We start from the raw sequence: 25,985 nt of genomic DNA on the forward strand, positions 1-25,985 counted from the left end.
CCTGGCAAAATTATTTCCCACCCTTAGCTCACCCTCTAGAGATGTTTAATCTTCTTATTCTTCTTTTCTACACAGATAATGAATAATTAATATTTGCAACCAAAACCTAAAATCTCAGACATTCATCTGTTCCATTCTCTGCCCCAGAGGGACTGTTTAGTGCTTGGCGCTTTCTCGTTCAGAGATTTGCTCTGACCCTGCCGCTCCTTTGATTCCCTTCTCTTCCTAGTAAAGAAGCATCCCCCTTTGTCTTCTTTCTTCTTTCATGCACACTCAAGGTGAACAGAAATCCTCTCTGTTCTCTGCTTGGAGATGCAGCCCTGGCTGCATTTGTAGTAAGATGTTTGGCCAGATGCTTGGCAGTGCCCCAAAAGAATCCACGTTTTCTAAAGATTTATTCCTCTCATTTTGAACACAGAATATGAAAGATTTAACGGATCGCTACATGTAGTTTCATTTTGAGTAACACACTTCAGAGTATTATTGCCATGTACTTTTATTTCCACTTGTGATTTTAATTAACCATTCAGTTACTCAGGAGTTTATGTTGCCCATTCAAAAGGCAAAAGTGGAACAATAATGTCTGTCTGTGTGTTTGTACCTTTAGCAAAGTATCTCATAAACCATCAAACCAATTTTGGTAAAATGTTCCGAAAGTAATCACTGGGTTGACATCCACAAGTGACTAACAATTGGATTCAACTTGATTTAAAATGGCTCCCATGCCAAAGTCATTTTAGAAAACAAAAATGGCTACAACTCAGCCAATTTTACACATTGTATATTGAACTAAAATGCGGTGTGGTAGTAGCTGATCATTATCTCTAACAAACTTCAAGTGCATGATATTGTGGGACATCTTTGTTAAAAGTCCTAACATTAATTGTTGAATTCAACTCTGTCTGTCAGCAAAATAACGAATGAACCTCTGAATGAGGAAGTAATTTTTAGTTGTACATCTACAGCTGAGTAACTTTTGGAGTCAACCCAACTGAAGTTGGCAGCCACAGCTAATTGAACTTGGCTTACCAAAAAAATGGCTATGCCTCAGTTAGTGTTATAGAGGAGCTAAAGTTTGGTGTGATAATAGCTGACAATCATTTGCAACACATTCTCTGAGCGTGAACATATTAGTCAAGATCAACAAGATACCTGATATTGAATGAGATTGTGCATAATATTTTTTGGGGGTTTTAATTTTGCTAAACTCTCATTTCTCAACATAACATGGACTTAGTGTAAAACTGTCTTGAAAGGCAGAGCTATATGCATTCCTTCAGGAAATCTTAGGCCTTTAATTTGTTTTGGATTTTTTTTCCCTTTCTTTAAGCACTCAAGTGGGAAAATAAACAAGGTTTGGTTGTGGATTGATGTTTGACTTGTGTCAAAAGATGATGCTGAGAGGAACTTTGGAAGTGAAATACATTGTGGTGGATAAGGATCTTGGGAAAAATCCTAGTTTTATTGCCTCCCCTCTGTGGTCCTCATAATAAGAGAGAACGAGAAGTGGGATCAAAAAAAGGAAGATGTTGCTGGGATGCAACATCTTCCGGATTTAATGGAAGCTCAAAAAGTAATCATATGTGCATCAACAACTGGTTAACTTATGGTTTCATTTCAATTTAATATGGCTGCCATAGATTACTTGCCATAGTCAACATAGACATGGCTATAACTTAGTCAAATTTACAGACATTGAGCTAAAGTTTTGCTTGGTAGTAGCTGAGAGTAATCCTCTGAGCACAAACACATTTTTGCAAGATCTTGCAATTTCACATGTGATCCTACATAATGTAATTTTCAAGGTTTGACCCAAATAGTTATAACTCCATTCCTTGTCATCTTAAGATGGTCTTAGTCTAAAACTCTGGCATGAAAAGTAGCAAGCAATACACATTCCTTCGATGAATGCTAGACTTTTAAGTATTAATTGCCAGTTTTTTGTATAAAAAAGAACTGTACATAAATTGTTACAAATGGGTTTATACATGTTTTTTCCCTTCTTAAAAAGGGTAGTACAATTTCTGTTTACACTGTTTTCCCAGCAAAACATGGTAAATTAATTGACTTTAATTCAAAACAATCACAACACAAATTTGAAGGTAAAAACAAAAATGCATGGAAAATGTGTTTTTGAGGCAAGTCTTTACTAAAAATCTACACCTTCTCAGCTATTAATTTAAAATCTCAATACCCTTTTTTTCCACCAATTTAATGGAAAACTAAAACCACTTGCTGAGTAGTTTTCTCACATGAGAGCATCAGCGTTCTTGTGTGTGACCCCCAAGAGATGCAAAATACAAAGAACTGCTCGATATTACTGCCAGAATTCACAAATTTTATAGAAAACCATAAAATTGTGGCTGCATTGTACATATAATGTATAGGAACCACTTGCGATGTGGCTACAGTCACAATCTATAAAACCAGCTTCACAATGCAGGGAAGCAGAAGCAGAGAGATGTGTCAAGGAGATTTGCTTTGCAGAAATAGGCCACTCATCTAAATATATTTCTTTTTTCAAAGATATGCCTTCAAGCTGCCATTTTATACCCTTGCATTTTTTTTCTTTTTTTTTACAGATGTGAAACAATAAAAAGGTAAATAAAAACTATGAAAGCTGGAATTAATTTATTCTGTTTGACAACCACCTAACCAGTTTTGTGTAAGTTCACCCTGAGCAAGAAGTAGCTCAAAGTTCAGCTTACACAAAATAATAATTAAAAAAAGAACTGAATTATTTTTTCTTAATTTTTTTCCACCACTTAAACACCACCAAACTTTTCCCATAAAAAAAGTCTTAAGAAACAGTTGTTCAGTTTTGGGAGATAATGTGTCTCAACTTGGTATAATCTGCTATTTTTCCAGCAGCACACAAATCTTCCAATTACATTTTTAAGATATCAATATTACTGTTCCTTTTACACGGTATGACAGTCAAGTTAAAACTGAAATTACAGATTTCAATAACAACATTTGAACTAGTACAAATGCTATTTCAAGCTTTCCAAAACTGAGATTAGGGGTAAAATACACCCACACACACACACACACATATATATATATATATATATATATATGGATGAACGTCTTACCAATTAATGACTAAACTGGAGTGGTAATGCAGACACAGTAAGTACCCATAACTTCCCTGTGTAGTTTTTTTAAAGCAATTCATCAAGTTTATTTTTGGTCCAAAATATCTATAACACTTGTTGTTTGACAAGGACAGAGGCAGAGCAGCAGGTAGGCATATTTAGGAAAAGCTAATAAACTTCAACAAAAACCAAAAGCCAACCACATGCCAAAACACCCCCAGGGCTGAGACAAGATTACATATGAGAAAGACTGAGTGAAAAACAAGGAGCTTATATCTACTGGGAGTGATTAGTGAGTGAGAACAGGTGTGCTGATTACAGATGAGACACAGGTGTATGAGTGAGTAACAGGAATTACAGGGGAGCAGTGGGGAACTAGGAGGCCATGGATCAAAAACAAAAACTGCCAGGCTGAACAGGTAACAGAAAAAAACAGATGGCTAAGAAACAGAAACAGAAAATGCACTGGTGGAAATAAATAATACACAAGAAACTGATAAATAAACTAAAGCACAAGAAACTAGAGGTCTAAAATAAGGAAACGAATTCTGCTAACAAACAAAAAAAAAAACCAACCGTGACAACATATCTTTGCAGATGTTTGTGATTATGTTGTTGCAGATCATTACTCCAAAGACTGATGTCTAAATTGCTTTTCAAGTTGTATTATGAATGTTTGATAATGACATTTAGGTAAAATGTTTTTAGGTAATGCTCAAACTTTTAGCAGAGATGTTTGGAACAGTTTTTCATTTTGGATATCTAAAATGAAAAATTCATGTTCCTCAAATAAAAAGACAATAAAAAAATAACTCATTAAGTTCAAAGTTCTCAAAAACATGAAGGTCATTGATGAACTTCCTCCTTTGAACATGTTTGTGCTCAACACTGCTTCTATCGTAACTATTTTCAATTACTTATTATGATAAATATTGATAGTTTAGTACTTTAACATAATCTGATATCTGTATTCCATTGTTTAAAATTGATTTGTGTAAGTAAATTTTAGGTATGTAAGTTTTGTCTTTAGCCCCAAAAGTGAACATAACAAAACTACTTTACCAGTATTATAATGTACAGATCAAGATCAATACACCAGAGGTTCATTTAAAGCCATAATAGCTGTCAAAATATGTTGTAGTTTTCAGTGTTTTGATTAAAATTTTTAAGTTTCTAACAGAATTTCTGCATCATTAAATTATTGTTTTGGGTGTAAATGCAACTTAAAATCATCGGTTTTTGCAAAATGTGAGTTATAATACAGCAAATATTCCTCGCCTTTGTTTGCAATGAAATTCAGTTATCAGTTACAAAACTTCTCCCATTAGAGTTCAGAATATCTCTGCACAGCTCATTTGCATGTGATCTTAGCCTCACCTTTTGGTTTAACCCTCTCTGCTTTAATTCCCTCCCCCAAAATGATTCTATTTCTGTTAACTCTTATTCTCACAGCTTGTAGTTGTCTTTATTTTTCAGAAGAAGAGAGAAGAACTTTACCTTTTCACTTTTATCTGGTGTCTCTCATTCAATTGTTCTCCCTCTGACTCTTTTTACATCCAGGGATTATTTTACTGACTCAATATCCGTCGCTTGTCAAGACTGTCTGAAGTGTACTCATCAATCTTCAAATATAAACAAAACGACTCATAATTGTTGGCAACAAAACCTGACTTCTGCTTTCACTAATTTCTTGCAAATTATGCAGTAGACTTTTGGTAGCGAAATATGCATACTTAGAGGTTATTTTTTATCATAGCTGATATACAAAGGAATTCAAATAAAAAACTCTGAAAAACTGTGTTTCTTTGACAGCTATTGTGGCTTTAAAAGATCTGATTCAACTAACCCTAACAACGGGGATTTATATTTAGCGGTACTGCAAAGCTGGCTAGTTGGCCCATAATTTCTGACTCTGGGTCTCTGTGCATTTATGTAAAGAAGATACACAAATTAATAAGCCTACTGCTGCTATGTCATTACAGCATGCATAGATCCAATCATTCCCTTCACATTCTTTTAACTGAACTAATGTGTTGAAGACGCTGCCTTTTTTGAAAAAATGAACATTTTAACTTAATTCTGCTTTTATTCTGTTTAAATAAACTTCTTTGCACTACACGAGGAACAAATATAAAAACTGTTTACTTCAGTGAATTGGTTAATTTTCAATAAGTCAATTTACTGTCAACCAGTTTGTATAACGTTGAATTAACACGGTAGTTAAATTGTGATTTAATTAGTCATTCAATCATTTTATGATCTGTGGAAATGAACACAGATGTTCCAACAGACGTCTCATTGAAGTATTTTATAGTTTAATGATATTAATAAAAGTAAGAATTTGGTTTTGCTGAGATTACTCTCATGAAGACATTTCAAATGAAATGACAAGTCAAATGTAACGGTGAAAGTCAGGAAGAGAGAGAGAGAGAAAAACTCCCCGTTACACACTGATGGTTTTTCTTTTCTTTTTTTTGAAATATTGATTAGTTGAGAGGGGTGCAATGACATGTGTGAAATCTTTTTGCCACATATAAACTTGAGAATGTTCTGAACGATGGGCTACCTGCTCAATGGTTGCAAATTGGCTAATTCTAATGCTATCCAGCTGGGAGCTGGTGGGGTAAAACCTTCGGTATTTGTTCTGTTTAATTGGGACATTTGTGTTTGCACATATGCTTCCTTCTGGTGATATCTAACAAATTTCAAGGCTGTGCTGCATGTGTAAAAAATGGCTTATGTTGTTTCTTTTTTTGCATCCCTTACTGTTATGTATTGGCTCTTTTGGAAAGGCAGTTTGTTTTCAAACCTTGAAGTAGAAATCCATAGTGAATAAATTAGGAAATGTAAAATTTAGCCAAACATTAGCCTCCAGGAGTGGAATTAAACATTTTATTAATCCAATTTCCTTTTCAAAAAGTGGTATTTTTCTTTCCTTTGGCTCTGAAAAAAAGGCAGCTGAACATGAAAAATATCATCTGCCTGAATCCTTCAGTGTTTTTCTCTCATCATTCACTGTAAAGATTGTGTCACCATGAAAAATCTATGAGGCTATTTGCTTTCAGCTTTTTTTTTTTTCTGTCTGAGTGCTTCTCAATTATTAAGACATATGTGGATGTAATTGTATTCCCATCCACACCAGTTTATTAATTTCTATGTACTGGGTTCATAGTGTGATGAAATCAATATATATATATATTATATATATATATATATATAATATATATATATATATATATATATATTTATTGGTTTTGCTTCTTTCATTCAGGAGCCCTGAATGAAACTAGCAGGACACAAAATTAGAGTACCTATAATTTAGATGCATTGATATATATAGTACTGAACACCTGCTGTTTAGAGCTGGTTCTATTGTCATGAATATGAATAGAATGTGGGGTAAAAAAGAGTGAGCAGAAAACTTAGAAGTAACACAACAATATATGAAGCTGATGCTGGCATCTAGTCAGCACAATGTAGCATAAACAAGAATTCCTCTTTAAGGTGTGAGATTAAAGTTATTGTTTATGCAAGAAACTGATATAGCTTTAAGCACTTTAAAGAAAAGTGGCTCTTTGAGATTTTCTTTTGCCACAACCTTGATAAACCCAACAGACATGTCCCAAGGCTGTTTTACTTTTCCTGCCAAGCTTCAACCTCTTGGGTTAAGAAATGAAACAAAACCAAATAGCCAAAAAAACCACAGTGGAAAAATCTATTCCAGATTTCAGCTCCTTTGCTAAGCTTTTCAATTGAAAAAGCTGGTACCTAATAACTGATTTTTGGTTTCTTCAGCTACCATTAACAATTTTTGATGGCAATCTCTAAACTTTAGTTTATGCATCACTTCCTCCATAGCAAATACATTTATTTATGTAATGCAATAGTAAGTCGTTATTGTTTTTTCCCCTATAAAATGGCTAATCTATTTGATGTTAAAAATCAGAAAAAGTTTTCTCATTGAATTGCCAAGAATTACCAAAACACGATAACACTTATTTTAGGTGATGTTTTATTTAAACGTTATTTATGCCCAAGTACTTTTAGCTGCTAAAATCAATAAACTTAACATGATGAGAGGCAAACTAAACAGCAACAAATATTGCATCTGCTGAAGAATAATCAATAATCAAGAGCTGACATGTCATCTCTTTTTTATGGCATGGAAAGGCAAAGGTGGGAAATAACCATTTGCCTGTTTCTGTTTGTGCATGTATCATGTTATCAACTTTTCTCATCAACCAGTGGATGTACATCTACATTTGATTAACATCTGGAGTTAACCCTGGAGTTCAAGATGGCTGCCACAGCTAAACAACCTTAGCCAACACAAAAATAATTATGACAACCATATTTACAGATATTGAGCAACAACTTTGTTTGATAAGTAGCTGACAGTGCTCCACAACTTATAATACAGTCCAAGTGGTAACTGATCACATCCTTTTCTGTTTTTAATACTTTGCCCTTAACTATTGGAGTCAACTCTATCTGTTTATTAGAGAAATATTTTATCAGCCATTGGACAAATTTTATGAAGCATTCATTAAGTAATAATTGGGTGTACATCTATGATTAAATAACCTTTGGGGCAAACCCAATTCAAGATAGCTGCCACTGCTTATGGACCATAGCCAACACAAAAAGGATCATAACTCAGCCGGCTTTATATATGTTTAGCTAAAATCTGTTGTGGTAGTAGCTGAAAGTCATTCTCAACACATATTCCAAGCATTACACATTGGGAAATATTTTTGATTATGATTTTGCCATTAACTATTCCACTCAACTCTGTCTGTCTTTTAACATATATTATAATATGAACTTGAAGGGATTTTAAAGAAATGAATGCCCAATGATTACTTTCTGAAAGAAATGATTCAGAAAGTAATCACTGGAAATCCATCTTTCATGGATTAGATTTGAAGACACACTCATTCAAGTTGGCCACCACAGATAATCAACACTACTAAGACAACAATGGCTATAACTTAGCCAAAGATACAAATATTGAGCTAAATATTGAGCAGATCACTTACAGCACATTCTGACATCTTGCAATTTTGCATGACATTGTGAATAATGTTAATTTCAATATTTGACCAAAACGACTACAACTACTGTAAAACACTGGCATGAATAGCAGTAGGCAATATGCATTCTTTAAAGGAACGCAAGGCTAATCATTTATGTCTTTGTCTGTCTATACATCCAAAGAGTATACATTTTTCATCTGAGCAATAGCAATCTGTTTTCCACAAAGGTTGCGTTTGGATAAAAATGTTGGCTGAAAAAAGTTTACAAGTTTCTCTTTACAATTAACAAAACACAAATAAATACCACTGGATAGTGTATCATAATCAAACATTAATCAGGCTCAAGTAGGTTTTGTAGCTGAATGAAAGAACTCATCAATGAAGTGGCACCAACATAGCATGTATGTGCTGAGGGAGAATCAATAATCCTTAATGAATTGTGTTGACGTGATTAGGCAAGTGCGAGGAGCTCAGCGGAGTGCTTTTTTATTTTTGATTTAACTCTATTTGTTTTTAAAGAGATGTTGGCACAAATCGGAACAGCTGTTCAGGTGTTGTTGCACCGAAGCAACCTGCAGCAACGTCTGATGTTTGTTTTCGATCCCTCTGTCCCTTTGCCTCATTTGTCTAACAGGAGATCGTCCTTGTGGTGTTCTTCGGATTGGAGTATTTTGTCCGCCTTTGGTCAGCAGGCTGCCGCAGTAAATATGTTGGCATCTGGGGACGACTACGCTTTGCCAGGAAGCCAATATCTATTATAGGTGGAAACACAATCCCCATGCACACGTATATCTCTGCTCATGCACACAAGCAGACATGTCACCATCCTCCCACGCACACAGTTTTTAAACAATGACTGTAATATACCCCGAGCCTCATCCCAAAATGAGATATTTAAGACAAATTCAGCATGAAATTAAAACTGTCACTGCAATATTTCTTCACCTCTAGTTTATATTCATAAAATTTAAGCCTCCAGGTATATTTCTTTTTTTAAAATACCACGCAATAAACATTATTGTAATACACTATGTGTAACCTTTTCACCTAAGCTAATTAATTTAATTCATCTGATTTGAAAACTGATCATTTCTTCACTTTTCTTCCTTGAGTTTTCCTACATTTGTTCTTGTAAAATTGACAGGTATTCACAGGTCTCAATTTATTCAAGTTATTCATGTTCACACTTACCCTATGCCATATTTAAACTGAAAATCATGTTCCATTTTAACACAGATCTGATTGTAGTTGTTGCCTCGATAATTGTGCTGTCTGTGGGCTCCAAAGGCCAGGTCTTTGCTACCTCTGCTGTAAGGTAAGAAATACTGTGTGTGCTGATGCACATTATTGCTAAGTCTTTGTAGGTTTCTGGTTAATTGTAAAATCCATGCCCTGCACTGGTCGCTAACATAAAATTAATGAAGTACTCGTTGTTTCAACTGCTTATATCATTAGATGACCACATTCTTTGGTCTTACTGTGTGTGCAAGTGTCTATCTTGCATTTGGTGCAAGTGCAAAGTCTTGAGAAAGGTTTTTGTAATTTTCCAGAGGGATTCGCTTCCTGCAGATTCTGCGTATGCTCCATGTTGACAGGCAGGGAGGTACCTGGCGCCTCCTGGGGTCTGTCGTCTTCATCCATCGACAGGTACAAAACCACGGCTGCAAATGTACATTACATTTCAAGTCCTCAGCCATCACTGCCACTGGGAGCTTCTGAGTATTATTAAAAAGCTGGAGGCTCTCTGTCTGCCGAGTAATGGCCTCTCCTCATCATGTATTATTTTCTTTACCACGCAGTGCAAATAGCGGCTCCTCTCATGAGGGGATGCATCATACAATCAAAAGAATATTCAGCAGAGGAGTATGAGAAAACCACAATTGTGCACTAGGTCAGGCTTTTAATGTTTGAGACACATCAGCTGGAGCAGATTATGTCTTCCTCCAGGGTGTCATTTAGCTGAGAAACAGAGGTGGTTGTGATTATCCCTGGTGGCCATGGAAGTTGTTTTTAATGTGTGCAAGAAGAGAAAGAGTGATGAACAGGACGTCAAGGATTTTACTCATCCAGGGACACCTGCTGTGCTCCCTTGCATTGGCCTTGGCTGACGACCGTATTTCTCCCAGCTGAAGACGGTCATCAACAAGACACTGACTTCAGATGTAAAGAAAGTGAGTGTCGGTGCAGAGTGATATTGGAGACTTTTTTTTTCCAAAGCAGTAGTCTGATTTATTAAAATAACAAGCAAACTTTAGAATGCACAGAAGGAAAAAGAAACTGTCACAACTGACAGTGCCAGATGGTGATGTCTTGTTTACTTGTTTTGTTCTCTTAAATATATATATATATATATATATATATATATATATATATATATCTTTCAGTTAAATAGCTGGTCTAATTAAAAAGTGCCTCATCAAAGCAGTAAGCACAAACAGTGCATATAAATATTTTTATTATAGTGAATGACCACGAGTTATTGATATCGCACACCACAGAAATGTAGACTGTTTTTGTTTGTGTGTGTGTGTGTGTGTGTGAAATGAATTAGAGGATGTGCATCTACTGCTGAATAATTTTTCAAGTTAGCCAAACTCAAAATGGTTGCCACAGGCAACTGACCTTAAAAAAAGCACAAACGCTGAATAGATTTTAGGGAAACTTAGGCAACTTTTTAGGAAAGTTATCACTGAATGTATATCTACAATTGATTATATTTTGGAGTCACTCCAACTCATGATGGCCACTACACTTAATTAATATTAACCAACCCAATAATTGCTATATTTCAGTCAATTTTACAGATTCTAAGCTAGGATTTGGTGTGTTAGTACCTGATAGAAATCCCCAACACACAGTCTGAGCTAGACATCTCAAGATATTGCATGAGTTAGCACATAATGTTTTTTTTGTTTGTTTGTCTTTTGAAGATTTAACCAAAACTACAACTCTGTCATTTCTCATCATAACATGATCTTAGTCTAAAACTCTGACAAGAAAAACAGGATGCAATATGCAGTCCTTGAAGGAATTCTAGGCTTACATTTTAAAGGTTATTCCATTTTTATGCTGTGAGACATAAAGCTTCACTACATAATTGAGATGTTTTTTGCATCTTAAACTCTTGAACATTAAAAAGAGTAAGAAGATGAATGTCAGTGTGAAAATATAAATCTATACACTGCATACATATTATTTTTTTCTGTCTTGTTTTTCTAAATTATCTTCTGTTTTAAACTCATCAAATTCATTTTTTTTCTTTTTTTTGGAAACAGAGTTTTCACTTGTAGTCAATAGAGAAAGGGGGATTTATTTCACATTATTTGTCATTACTTTCCAGCACCTGTTTGTGATGCATTTAGAGCAGTGCAAAAATGAATTTTGAGGATTTTAGCATCCAATTCCCCTCCCATACTCTAGCTGGATCCTTAATGTGGCGCACCCTTCACACATGCACATCAATGGAGTCTAATGGGAGCATATGATTGTGAGAGTGTCTCTGAAAGAGGCCTGGTTAAATTCAGTTCTGATTAAAGGCATCAGCAGTCACCATGTGTTTTATGGGCTGGCTTTCTCCATCAGAACCACTCTCTGTATTCATGTTTTTATCATCATTCCATTTCAGTTTCTAACATTTTAGGTATAATGTAATCATATGCTCTCAAAGACCCCATATAACTCCAAAATATACAATGGAAAATACAGCATGTACTCACACTCTAGTCAGTACTGTGAAGGTGAGATTGCCACCTTGAGCTGAACTCTGAAACATTGTTCCTGCAATATTTTATCCCTGCTATTTTTTTTTCTTTGCTCATAGCATGAAACTACAGCCCATCTGTTTTAACAGCTGGAGTTTTAAAGAGAATAGAGTTACATTTACTTCAATCACTATCCATTTCTTGTTTTATAACAGCATTTAAATACACAATGAGTGGATTTCTAGTGCCTGTGATTTGTAACAAAAAAACATTTTTTCGCAGTTGTTTCTAGCTCGTTCCCTGGCATATGGGGAGCACATTTTGCTTGAATGAGCTTTATAGGTCACAGCAGCTGCTACATATCTAGGGCTTAAATTACTGAGAATCGTGCATTTGTGAGTTCTTATCAGTTGCAACTTACAAACGTTTTTTACATTATATTAATAATATTTATTTTTCATTCCGAGTATAGTCAGGATAGGTTTACTTTGTCACACTGAAGCCAAACACAACAAGAGTGAGAGTTTCACTCATCTTGAACTCAATCCAATTAAGTGTGGTGACTGCTGTGGCACTCTAACTAGTAAAACATAGCTTAAAACACGTAGTATGTGAGTGTACTTAAGGAGCTTTTTAATACTCTAAAGCAGTTGTCCAATTACAGTTAAACGGAGTAAAAGCTGTGCACAATTAGAGCTCCTGGGCAAATTGCAGGTGTTTATTGGACCTGGAATAAAATTGTAGGGGTATTTTAAATACACTACATATTGAAAAATCAGAGGGGCAGACTAATTGGGGGCAAGAAGCAAAGCTGCAGGGACAGCCATTATTGTTTGTTTTTAACCATTTCTCTTTCATTTTCTTTTTACTTTTTTCTTTTTCTTTTTCCACTGAACTCAGTGGCAGCAAGTAGTTAGAAAATAAAAATTGGTTTTCTTTGTGATGTTTTCCTTCTGATTTTCTTTTTTTTTTCCTCGTGCCAAGTGTGTGTTGCTCTTCCACAGGGTTGAACTAGTACAAAAGAAAGAGGAAAGAAAAAATCTGTTCAGCATCAGCACTTTTGACCTTGGTGACCCACTGCTACAATCTATGAACTAGGAAGTTTTACAACACCAATCTGATGAATAAAAATGAATGTCAGTGTCACACAGGCACACATGAGCTCTGTAGCACTTAGCATTGGTCATTGCAATCCTAAAAGCTATCCAAACCTGTTTTTTTAAATGCTTCTATATACCTTATAACCTCTTAGTTGCTTTGTGTTAAAGTGTCAGTGTCATTATTTTGCAGTAAACAAGCACAGTGACTTGAACCTTTTTATTTTTATCATCATTTAGAAAATCTTTCATAGTGCATCAACAAGTACATAGAAACACAAATCCAAGGATGTCAAAACTCAGACACCATTTGCAGTTTATAGGGACAAACTTCTTTATTTCATTACTGCATTTCAGCTCATCTTTACCAGGGTTGCCATAAAATATCTCAGCATTTAACAAGTATGCAACAGAAAAAGAAAAAATACAAAACTCACTCCCAGTCAGAAGCTGCTCTGGGTTTTTATGGGAAAGCCTTTTAATTGCCTAGGCTGCATTTTTTTTCTATCTGGAAACAACATTTTTAATGTAGTTGGAGTTGAAACACAGACAAATCAGTTATGAATAATAATGTTTTTGTCAGGACGGGCGGAGAGAGTGGCGAACCCAATGCGCAGACTCATAGGAAAAATTAAAAATGTATTTTTAAATAAAAGAACAAAGAACAAAAAAAAGCTGATGGGCAAGAAACAAGAAGGCAAGGCATGGGAAGGGAACCAGACAACAAGAGACGAGAGACAATGAACCAGCTAGGAAGTGGAGAAAGTGACCAGGTTTTAAAGCTGAAGGTAATTAGGGGAAGTGGGCACAGGTGAGTGATTACAATTAGGAACAGGTGAAGATGAGCATGGTAGGAGGACAAGAGATAAACAGAGAAGTGAATGATGACAAGAAAAAAAGACTGAAGGAACAAAAATAATTAAAAAAGTGAAAGTGAAAAAGTGAAACTCAAACAGAAACATGAATCAGAAATAAGAAGACAACCCTTGAAAACAGAAAAACAAAGAACCAAGAACCAAAGCCAAAAACAAACTCAAAAATACTTAAATTCATAACAGTATTTTATTGTTTTTAAGCTGGGCAGCACAGCAGGGCAGTAGTTGGTGTTGTTGCCCCGCAGAAAGAAGGTTAGAGGTCTCAAACTTAGCTTGAAACTTTCTGTTTGCATGTTCCACCTGTTCATGCATGAGGGTTGTTTTTTTGTTTTGTTTTTTTTTCTGGGTTCTTCTGGTTTCGTCTCAGAGGCCCAAAACACTCAGGTCAGGTTCTGGTGATATCTCACTGAGCTCTGACTGTTTGGAGACTAGTTAATGGAAACTATCCCTCAAATCTGAGGGACAATTGCAATAAAATACATGAATTTTCTCTTACAGTGTCAATGAACTTTTAGTGTTTGCAACCAAGTGACCATCAAGTCATGTGGCTGACTTTTGTCTATTTTTGTGTGCACATCTTGCAAAACTGTACTCTTGGCTGTGCACAGTATTTTGTTGCCTACTGCAAACCACATACTCACCTCTGTTCGTTTTGTAACCCACCTCGACACCTGCCCACACATTTATGATTTAATGTACTGGAGTGCACTTTAAATGAAGATAGCCAGATTTGGACCAGTTTTTCAGGAATTAGTATTCATCATCAACATGTTTTTTATACCTGAACATTTGCCTCGACTCTTTTTTCAGAGGAGAGTCAAGGTGTCAAAATACAGCTCTAGAGCTCTTGAGACGGGATGGAGATGCCTGTGACAAAAATTCAGACGAGTTCCAGACAGGATGAAGATGCAAATGACAACTTTATGACTATTTTGAGAGAAAAGCTGTTGAACATGTTCAAAATTTAAGCGATATAGATTTGCGCCTCTGCGACTCACACAAGGAACTTGAGAACCTCACAAAGTCGCAAAATATTCCATAGAAATTCAGGAGACAATCTCATGAATAGCTTTCACCAACTAGTCACAACCCGGTCAGATACCATCCTTAATTGTCAACTTTAAGTTGCCATTAGTAGTGAGTGCGAATGATTGTTTTTATTTTAATTGTCTCTATGTGGTCCTGTAATGGACTGGTAACCTGGTCACCCCTCTTCTCACCCAATGATCTTTGGAGATAGGCAGCAGCTCCCTGCGACCCTTGATTGTAACAACCAGGTACAGAAAATTAATGAATTAATGTTGTTAAGATAGAAAATGAGCACTATAACAAAATTTTGTAATTTTAGCTTGAAACAAATCAAACAAAAATGGTAAATGGCTTGCACTTATATAGCGCTTTATCTAGTCCAAGGACCCCAAAGCACTTTACACTACAATCATTCACCCATTCATCCACACATTCACACACTGATGGCGGTAAGCTACATTGTAGCCACAGCTACCCTGGGGCGGGCTGACAGAAGTGAGGCTGCCATCACACCGGCGCCACCGAGCCCTCTGACCACCACCAGTAGGCAAGGTGGGTGAAGTGTCTTGTCCGGTAATCGGAGGGGGCTCGAACTAGCAACCCTCCGATTACAGGACAAACCCCCTACCTCCTGAGCCACTGCCGCCAAATCAAACAAAATTAATGTTACAAACTGAATGGTGGGCTGAATAAATAATTCAGCTTTGCATTCACAAATGACTCAAGACACCAGAGACAGCAGGATGCTTAAAAGAAAATTTCATCATATCTACACAGCACATTTACATGAATATTCAAATCCACATGTCATTTTATAAACAGCTACATTTGATGATGAGCAGTTAACTGATAAACTCAAAAGTAAGTGACAACTCAGACATTCAGCAACAGGTGTGTTTTACATGTTCACAGATGAAAAGCTTAAATGTACTTTAACATTTATTCTGTAGTTATAAATTTGACATATATAATATTTGTGCGTATTTCAGGAGCTGATCACCACCCTGTACATTGGATTCTTGAGCCTGATTTTCTCCTCGTACTTTGTCTACCTGGCAGAGAAAGACACACTCAACAGCAGCGGCTCCAATGAATTTGGAAACTACGCTGATGCTTTGTGGTGGGGAGTGGTAAGATGGTGACAGTTCATTTGTTCTTCAACCTCACTAACCTTCTGTTTTGTCTTACGCTGTCAGTTTTGTAAGTCAAGAAGCCTCTTTGTTTGGTCATTGATCCTTATCTTGTACTTTTCTAGTTGAAGCAGTAATGAGAATAGGCTGGAAAAACACTATTTAAATTCTAGTGTTTGCCAAATTACTCATTACCGCTCATTATTTCAATTAGCAGATGGTGCAAGTCATAGGAGATAATCATCTATTCGACTCCACCATCTTTAGTGTGCAAACGGAAACACCCAAAGCACTACAGCATAAGAGAAAGAGAAGAAAACTAAAATGACCTGTCACATATTTACCAGTCCAAAATTGTACATATCAAAACAGGTGAGATGTAATTCTTAACCAGGCTTAGTAATAGGCTCTCACTTTATTTAACTATGTAGATAAAACGTGAATATATTAGTAATAATAATAATAATAAAACTACAGATGTCACTAATGTACTTAGCAACACAATCAACAAGAAAACATTAACTTTGGCATAAAAATATTTCAGCTTTGAATTGAAGTCAGTAAATATTTTTTAATACAAACAATTGATAAACAGAAATCTATAGTGATTTTTTTTTTTTTTTTTTTACAAAGAAGTGGCTCTTATACATCAGTTAGCTTACCTCACCTAAAATAATAAAGGAGCAGAAAATGCAAAACAGCACAGTTGTAAACATTTGTAATGCTTATTTATTTATTTAACTATCTGCATTTGATGACAAAATCCATATCATTGTTTTTGTCTTGTTTGTTTTTTTAGGTTAACACTCTACATTAGTAATTTACTGTTTAAACCCAATATTTCCAACACTAAATTTTCCATAGCAATTTAAACTTCAAGCCTAACTCAGAGTCATTTATCTTTCCTATTATTTTATACTTTTTTTGTGAAAGGGAGACAGTATCAGTGTATTTTGACAAGGTCAGCGCAGAACTTACTTTCACATCAGCACTAACAAGACAATGCAGTTTTTCACCACCGGCACCCCTTAAGATGTGTGGTTTATCTGCACAATGTCTTTGAAAAAGGAGCAAATAAACCACTTGAGGACGTTCTGTATCTGTGCACATACAGCATCATCTGTCCCGGTTGTGATTTATTGCTGTTTGAATAACATTATAGTTTCTGCATAGACCAAAAGAAAACTGGCTACTCCTGTGATTCACACCATAGTGTAAGCAGATAACAATTCAAAAAAGGTTAAAAAACAAAAACAACTGGACTTCTGTTCTGTAGTTGAAGACGTTTCACTTCTCATCATCAAACATCAGTTTATATTAGGAAGAACCACCCCACAGCAGATCCAATATACAGATTTTTATATTATGTTACTGTTTCAGAATGAGTTGTTTTGTGTTCAGTGTTTTTGTCCTTTGGAGTTCTGGGCTGACCAAAAATCTCTTGGATGTCTAATATTAATGATGCTTTCCTAACCGCTGGCATTTTTCCCAGAGCTGTCCGGAGCTCCTGTACCTAAACACATTAGTATTGGAAGTATAGACATCCTTCTAATGCTTTTTTATAAAGCTTTACTCCAAGGACTGTGCTGTGAGTTCAGCTTTGTTTAAAAGCTTCAAACAAGCAAAAACTCAAAGGTGAGAGGCAGAGGTTTCCTTCTTTTACATTGCATCTGTTGCAGATATTGTTTTGGTGTTAAAAAGAATATATTGTTTGTATTAGGTAATGAGCAGTGTTAACTTAGGGCCTTAAAATTGTGGCTCTCTAGCTCCATTGCACATGGATTTCTTACCCTTTTGAAGTGCAAAATTTAAGAAGAAGCTCAATAAAATTATTCATTCAGACTGGTTTTAATAGGCTTTGCATAATACTGCAAATTGACATAATAAAAATTATATTGTTGTAAAAAAGGGGATGCAATAAAGTTTGACTTATCACGGTTGTGACAATTACTGCAGTGACAATCATCAGGTGTTGCGCAATTATAGCAAGAGGACAGAGTGTGTGAAGGAAGAGATTCTCAGCGTTAATGTTTTTAAATGATATTAAAGATATTTAACCCGTTTCCAGTCATTGGTATTTCTTATTGACTGGAGAAACTTCAAGACTGCTTAGGCTCTCTAACTTTTCATTTAATTTAATTTATTTGTTTGATTCATCCAATTTGACAAATGACAATTAATTCAAAGATGCATAAATTTAGTAAAACTCAAAACTGCATACAGTACGGTTGAATAAACAGGAACCAGAGATCCACAACTGAAACTCAAATATAAATCAACTGCTAACAGCATTATCAATCTTAAATATTACCGTGTTATTAACTTCAACAGTTGCTGTGTCAAAAGGTGTGTTTTCATTTTAGATGTTTCCCTTCTTGCTTGTTTTGTTGTGGTGGTCACACATGTGTCATATTCCAGCAATTTTAAGTTTAATGAAATGTCTATTTTGTCACTGAGCATGTGAACTGGCCAACGAGATGTTTGTTCTTGCTTCCAATGTTTAAACTAAGATAAGCTAACCAGCTGCTACTCAGCTTATTTTAAAGTGACGAAACCTGCTTTCAAGCATTTCATTAACTAAATGTATTCGTGAGAGTCATTTCAGATAATTATTTGTTGTTAAAGCGACAAGCAATAACAGCCTAAATAGATTATGTTTGATTCTGAACATTTTTTTATTTTTTCTTGAAACACACACACACACACACACACACAGACACACACAAACTTCCTTTGGGCTGTATTTTACCAAGTGTGAGGTCAAATCTAACCTGTTTTATGTGCACTGCAGTAGGAGTTGTGTGTAAGCTCTTGAGCAGTGGGATGCTAATACCGGCTGTAAAACAAATAGTGAAGAGAATATGGGATGAACTCCAGCCTTTTAGAAACGTCAGGGACTCTGATACTAAAAGAAAATACACTCATGCCCAGCAGAGTCAACAACTTTTCTCATATAAATGAAAGTCTTTTTCTTTTTAAATATTTTTCTATAGAATCTCCAAGATTTTGTTTTGGGCACTCCAAACCCTTGACTGTCTTACTGAGAGCCAAAAAGAAAAAAAAAAAAATCAATGCAGTAGTCAGGTGGTCTGGGAATTTATCACAAATAGCAAGTTCTCTTTCTAAGTACTGCAGTGCTTTCACAAGGCTGGAGTAACTTTGGCTTTTTGAACCCAGCACAAACATTTTTGAACAATAACCATTCAAAGTGTGTCCACGTATGAATCTCAGTATGTAAACCTTAATGCATGACTGTACAAGTGGTTTGCCTAAATAAATAAATAAATAATGAACTAATTAATGATTTTCTGTCTTAAAGGTGACAGTGACTACAATTGGCTATGGAGACAAAGTCCCAAAAACCTGGATTGGAAAAACCATTGCATCCTGTTTTTCAGTGTTTGCTATATCTTTCTTTGCCCTTCCTGCAGTAAGTAGAAACACAATTTCCTAATGCTTTGTTTAATGATTATGTTTTTTTATATAATGCTGGTTATGTAAAAATGTTACATAAAAAGGATAATTTGTTTGCTTTTCAAACCTTGTATCAGTTTTATGTTTCACAGTGGTTTGCAAAAGCATTTGCCCTTTGAATAATCTCTCTGTTTTGTTGCCTTACAATGTATATATATATATATATATATATATATATATATATATATATATGAACAAAGTTAAATGAGAAGAAAGAAAATATTTTTAAATAATTCCAAAAAAAATTAAAACTTAAAAAGTCGTTCGTAGATATGTATCCCCTCAGCAAGTTTTTTCTTGTTCATCTTCATAAGCTTGGTACATCTAACCACTGGGACTTTTTTCCATTCTTCACGTTGAAAAAGAGCAGCTTGTATACAACAATCTTTAAATCAAACTAGAGATTCTTGATGACAAAGTTTTCAAATTTAGTCACATTTGTCCATGGCACCTTCTTCCGCATAAATGGGAAAGAAAATCCAATTGGTCTGCCATTTTTCTGTTTTCTTTAAGCAAAAGTTTTTTTTTCAGCTACTCTTTCAAGAAGCCCCGGCTTTGTTCAGCTTATAATTGTCCTATGGACAGATCATCCTATTTCTGCAGAAGAGCTCCCCACTTCCACCAGAGTTGACCTTGGGCTTTTGGTTGCTTCTTTAAATAAATGCCCTCCTTGTTTGGTTTGTGAGTTTTGATGGATGACCCCCTTCTGGCAGGTTTGTTGTGGTAGCATAACCTTTCAGTCTGATAATGAATTTAATGGAGCTCTGTGGGATGTTTGGGGTTTGGGGTATTGTTTTATTAACCAACCTTGATCTGTACTTCTCCATAGCTTTATCTCTCACCTGTGTGGAGAGTTCCTTGGTCTTCGTTATGTCTCTTGCAGGGTGGTAGCCCTTACAGCTTAGAGGTGTTGCACTGGTGTTCATTCTGGGGGCTGTTTGACAGATTTAGATAATTTGACACATTCACTGATCACAGATTGATCTGATTTAAATAATTATATGGTGTCTAAAGGTAGTGGTTAGACCTTCAAAGCAACATAGGTGAATAAATATGCATGCACCTTTTTTCAGTTTTTCCTATTTTTTAGATTAATAATCTAACTCTCTCTCTCTAAAACCACTGATTATATATATATATATATATATTATTTAAAACAAGTTTTTCCCCATTTAGCTAATCTGGAATATTTTTTGTAGATTTACAATACATCTTTAATTCACAAGTAAGTAAAAATTATACTTTTCCTCTTTCTGACCAAAAAAGCTTTGGCAATGCATTGTTACCGTTGTTCTTTTTTCATTTATAAAAGAGCTCAGCTCTTTGTCAGTAAAATATGGAAATATTTTTTCCTGTATGTATCAATCCAATTACCCTACACATAGGCCACAATTATGGGGAAAATAAAACTGAGAATAACAGACAACACAGCTAACAAACTAACAAACACAACATAACTGTCTGTCAAACATGCACTGTCTCTGCCACCAACAGATGACAACAAGATAAAAGCCACAAGTCAAGACAATTTACATGCGACTCAAGTTCACAGGTGTTGTTTCCCCCAGTGATTCATCAGCCTCTGAATTATAGACTCCCAGGCATGTCAATCAAACCAGCGATGCTCCCAAACATTTTTTTGCTTCCATACGAATGTGTTGATCAAAAGGAATTTATCTCATGAAAGATTATGGAAAAGGTTTTGACTTTCATAAAGGAGGCTTTTCAGTGAAATTATACTGGAGCCAGTGCTTCATGTTTTCATTTCGTATTTCATAAAAAAAAAATAAAAACATCCATAATTGCACATATCCATTTAAAAACATACATAAGTGCTAGCTCTTTGTTGTGGCTCAGCAGTAAAAATGCTGTTTACATATTTCTGTGTATTGAAAAAGATTTGAACGCTGTGAACCCTCAGTCCTTCTTTTCCATCGACTTCCACTTTCACTTATTAATGAGAAAAAGTAATTGAAATGTTTTAATATTGATCAAGAGAGAAAAAAATACAACCCCAATTCGGAAAAAGTTGGGACATTGCATAAAATATAAATAAAAGCAGAATGCAATGATTTGCAAATCTCATAAACGCATATTTTATTCACAAGGAAACAGAAAACACATCAAACATTTAAATTAAGAAATTGTATATTTTCTTTTTAGAAAAAAATATAGATAATGTTGAATGTGATAACAACACATTTAAACAAAACTTGAAAAAGGGGCAACAAAAGGCTGTAAAAGTAGGTGGTATGAATAAAAAAAAACACCTGGAGGAGCATTTTGCAACTCATTTGCTTAATTAATTAATTAATTAATTAGAGGCTGAATCTCTCAGAAGTAAAGATGGGCAGAGGTGCACTAGTCTGCAATATTGCATCTTAAAATAGTGGCATTTCAGAATATTGGTCCTCAACAGAAAATTAGAAAGACTGAATATCCCATCATCAACAGTTCATAATATTATAAAAAGATTTCAAGAATCTGTGTAAAGCTCTGAGCTTAAAGATCAAGGCTGAGAGTCAATATTAGATTCTCATGATCTTCTGGTCCTCAGGCATCATTCAAAGATCTGATTCTGTTCTGAAGATCACTGCATGGACTCAAGAACATTTCCACAAATCATTGTCTGTAAACCCAGTTCATCATGTAAATCAGCACAACTGCTGGTTAAAGCTCTATCATGCAAAGAAAGCCATTTGTGAACACCATCAAGAAACACTACCGTCTTTTTTGAGACAAAGTTCATTTAAAATGGACTGAGGCAAAGTGGAAAACTGTTTTGTTTTAAGACAAATCAAAACTTGAAATTCTTTTGGGAAACCATAGATACCACATCATCCATACTAAAGAGGAGAGGGACCACCTGACCTGATATCAGCACACAGTTCAAAAATCTACCTCTCTGATGATATGGGAGTTCATTAGTGCCTATGGTGGGGACAACTTACACATCTGGAAGACACCATCAATGTATAGTTTTAGACATGAAGCCTAGGCGTAAATTCAGACTGGAAGACCTGCTTCAGTCTCACCTGCATCTAATCGCTGTGTCGAGCACCTCCACTCCAGCCTATCAGCATCAGACCGCGCCTCCAGCGTATCCAATCAGCGAGCAAGCCTTCGTTTAAAAGGACTTTCATCATGGCCCCATCCATTCGCCGGCCGAACTTCAGCCCACCGCCACCCCTTCTCCACCTCCAGTTTCCCAGCTCCCTCAAGCTTCCTTCCCCTCTTCGACCTCCGACCTCCAGGTTCGAGCTCAACCTGGGCTTCTCCTCGAAGCGCATTGCTATTGTCGACACTCGCGTCTTCCGCCAAGGTCCGAGCGCCAAAAATCTTATGTCATTCATGTCAAATAAAACTATTTAATTGCAGCTTCTCTTTGTCGTGAGTCTCTCCAGGTTGAAATATATTCATATTTTAGGAAGACAAAGCTAAACCACACACTGCATCCACTATAACAACATGGCTTCATAGAAGAAGAGTCCACGTGCTGAACAGACCTGCCTGCAGTCCAGACCTCTGACCAATTAAATCCAGCAAAGACCCAGGACTGTTTAACAGCTAGAATCCTCTGTCAGACAAGAATGGGACAATATTTTCCTTCAAAACCTCCAGCACCTGGTCTCTTCAGTTCCTAGACATTTACAGACTGTTGTTAAAAGAAGATGGGATGCTTCACAGTGGGGAAACATGGCCCCTTTCTGTCTTTTTTGAGATGTGTTGCTGCCATGAGATTCAAATTTACCTTCTTCTTGTTTTTGAATAATGGTACAATTACTTAGATTCAATATTTGATATGTTTACTATGTTCCACTGTGAATTAAATATGGGTTTATTTTACTCGATTTCTAGGAATGAAGTTGTAAAATAAACCTTGTTCCTTTTCTCTTTTTTAACCCCTTTTTTGTTTTACTGTTAAGAGATTCAGACTGTTGCATGAGAGAGCATTTTTTTTTTTGTTTGTTTGTGTTTTGTGCTTAGAAAATATCTCTCATGTTCCTGGGATTTCTAGGGTTAAGTTTAGATTTCATGTTTTGACATCTTGTTTTTAGTTGTTTTTCACTGTCACCGTTTCTTCTTTTTTGATTTTGTAGAATCAGTTCCCTGTTGGTCTTACCTTCCTCTCTTTTAGATACAACTGACCTGAACTAACTCCAGTTTATCATGTTTATCATCTATATTATGAGCTCCATATTTTCATATGTGCTTTGTCAGATCCTCGTTTCTTTATTGTTTCCTCAATGTTATGCTACTGCTTTCTGCTTCGTTTCTGAGTTTACTTGAGTTTAGGTTGATTTGTAATTAAACAGGATTGTTTTTATCATCAGTTCATCCACTCTTGTGTCTGAATTTGGGTCCTCTGTCCTTCACCTGTCTGATTTTGTGACAAATGATAGCAAACCAAATAAAATAGTCTGCTTCTGCAAGATGATGCAGTAAGTACAGGCTGACATGTTATGTACCATATAAGTTTACTAAAATTATGAGCATCTGGACTTTACAGTAAAAACTTTCCCTTTATCATAAGTATTAGTAATTTCCAACAGTTTATTATTTAATGTAATGTTTTTCTTTATTTTGTACTCTGTTCGGGTATATATATATATATATATATATATGTTTGCTAAAGCCAGCTATTATTGGCATTATTTGGCACTCATTTCATTATTTTCTATCAAAGAAATTGGGCTTCAAATTGTAACAAATCTCAAAATGTGTTGCTAATTTAATTTAGACTTTAAAATATGGGAAAAGAGATATTTTAAAATATCTCTTTTTTAAAGTGTTTGTATTATGTAGGGAAGTTATGAATTGACTTCAAATGTTACAATAAACAGGCTCTGTGGGTTGTTGCCTTTTCATTATTTTGGTCATGATTTTTAAAACAAGATCTTTAAAAAATCATTTGGTATCATTTTTGTTTAAATAAAAAAGTAAACTGTAGACTGAGATGTTTCCTGCAAAAACACCACATCTTTCTTTCTTTTTTCCTTTTTCAGTGTTCTGTTTTTGGCTCACATTCATTTTCTGCACCTGTGTGGTTAAAACTGAATTAATTAGGAAGAACTCTACTGTGTTGTTGTTCACAGGGAATTTTAGGCTCAGGCTTTGCCCTGAAGGTACAGCAGAAGCAAAGGCAGAAACACTTCAACAGACAGATCCCTGCAGCTGCCTGTCTCATACAGGTATTTGGAAAAAATACTCAAACAGAACCTCAAAATAGCTGGAGGGTTGAATGGTCTCAGACACCCATTTTTATTACTGAAACTATCCTTTCATGCATTTAGTCTTTTTTTTTTTCTTTAAAAAAAGTCCTGTAATGAAGTCTGTTCATGCAATATTTATATATATATATATTTCTATCTTCATGCCCCTCCAGACATCATGGAGATGTTTCGCGGTGGAGAACTTTGATTCTGCCACGTTCAAGCTGTTTCTGAGGAAGAAATGTCATCTTCCTGCCTCCTCTCTGTCCAGCCCCAAGCTCAAAAAATCGGTTGGTATTACTTTTCAGATTTCACTATGCTTGTATGAAAAACAACAAAATTTACAATCCTGAATGCTTTTATTTCATGATTGATCAAACATACAGGCGTATTTGTGTGATTTTGCTGTGCTGTGAAATATTAAAAATGATATTCTTACATTACAACTCTGAACAGCAAGAACACCATTTTTTTTAACCTTTTTTCTGTTTACTGATTCGAGAGACTTAAATATAAATTATCAAATAAAATATGATTTTTGATCATTTTATTGACATTTATTTCCATTGTGTAAAATCTAAATTAGTATTTAAAAATGTCTTGATTTTTAAGGTGTAAAACAAATGCAGTTAGAAAAGCAAATGCAGTAGTTTATTATTATTATTATTATTATTATTATTATTATTATTATTATTATTATTATTATTATTGAATTTCACACCAAACCTGCAATGAAATTATTTTGAAATCTGCTTCCTCTAGTCAGGTGGTGCCAAAGTTTAAGCTTCAGTCCCAAAAGCATGTCAAATATAAAAGAACAGCAACACAAAATGGGGATTTTACTGTCCTGACACTGACAGTTTCTCAGGCTTTTAGGCCATTATTGTTATTAGATTTCTATTCTTTCAATGGTTACAAAACTGGGACACTTTGTGAATGACATATTCAGCTGTATCTTTTGACAGTTAGCTTCTTTATTTTTGCCACAAAGCTTTTTGTCCTCACACACACAATGACAAGTACTCTTAAATATACAGATCAGCCATAACATTGTCCCCTTTTTTGCAGCCGCTTTGACTTGTCAAGGTGAACAAAAAAAAAAAAAAGCTATCTGTTAGTGTCCTGAAGTTACTTGTACCAGAATGATATCAGTGGCTGCATTTTGACCACTGAGTTGTTGAGTAGGGATTTGTGGGTTGGTTGTTTCCCACTGTTGCCATTAGTTCCCATCGGTTTGAGCCATTAGGGATTCCACCCCCCACCCTCACCCCAAGGCTCATTGCTGTTTTACTGCAGGGGGGAAGAGGAGGAGGAGGGGTTTCAAAATGTTTA

The 25,985-nt window shown here is 35.4% G+C and overlaps 1 protein-coding gene across 2 annotated transcripts in view; it reads left to right on the top strand.

Moving 5' to 3' along the window:
• The window catches only part of kcnq1.1 (potassium voltage-gated channel, KQT-like subfamily, member 1.1), a 55,591-nt gene that overhangs the window by 12,492 nt on the left and 17,114 nt on the right, over positions 1 to 25,985 (top strand). For both annotated transcript variants that reach the window (XM_017414248.3, XM_037979682.1), the window contains exons 3-9: positions 8,769 to 8,895; positions 9,371 to 9,449; positions 9,685 to 9,781; positions 15,826 to 15,966; positions 19,286 to 19,396; positions 24,537 to 24,632; positions 24,827 to 24,943. In XM_017414248.3, the coding sequence (XP_017269737.3) occupies positions 8,769 to 8,895; positions 9,371 to 9,449; positions 9,685 to 9,781; positions 15,826 to 15,966; positions 19,286 to 19,396; positions 24,537 to 24,632; positions 24,827 to 24,943 (768 nt within the window). The remainder of the gene's footprint in view (positions 1 to 8,768; positions 8,896 to 9,370; positions 9,450 to 9,684; positions 9,782 to 15,825; positions 15,967 to 19,285; positions 19,397 to 24,536; positions 24,633 to 24,826; positions 24,944 to 25,985) is intronic.

The sequence above is a fragment of the Kryptolebias marmoratus genome, linkage group LG15, assembly GCF_001649575.2.
Source record: "Kryptolebias marmoratus isolate JLee-2015 linkage group LG15, ASM164957v2, whole genome shotgun sequence".
NCBI classification, from domain to species: domain Eukaryota; kingdom Metazoa; phylum Chordata; class Actinopteri; order Cyprinodontiformes; family Rivulidae; genus Kryptolebias; species Kryptolebias marmoratus.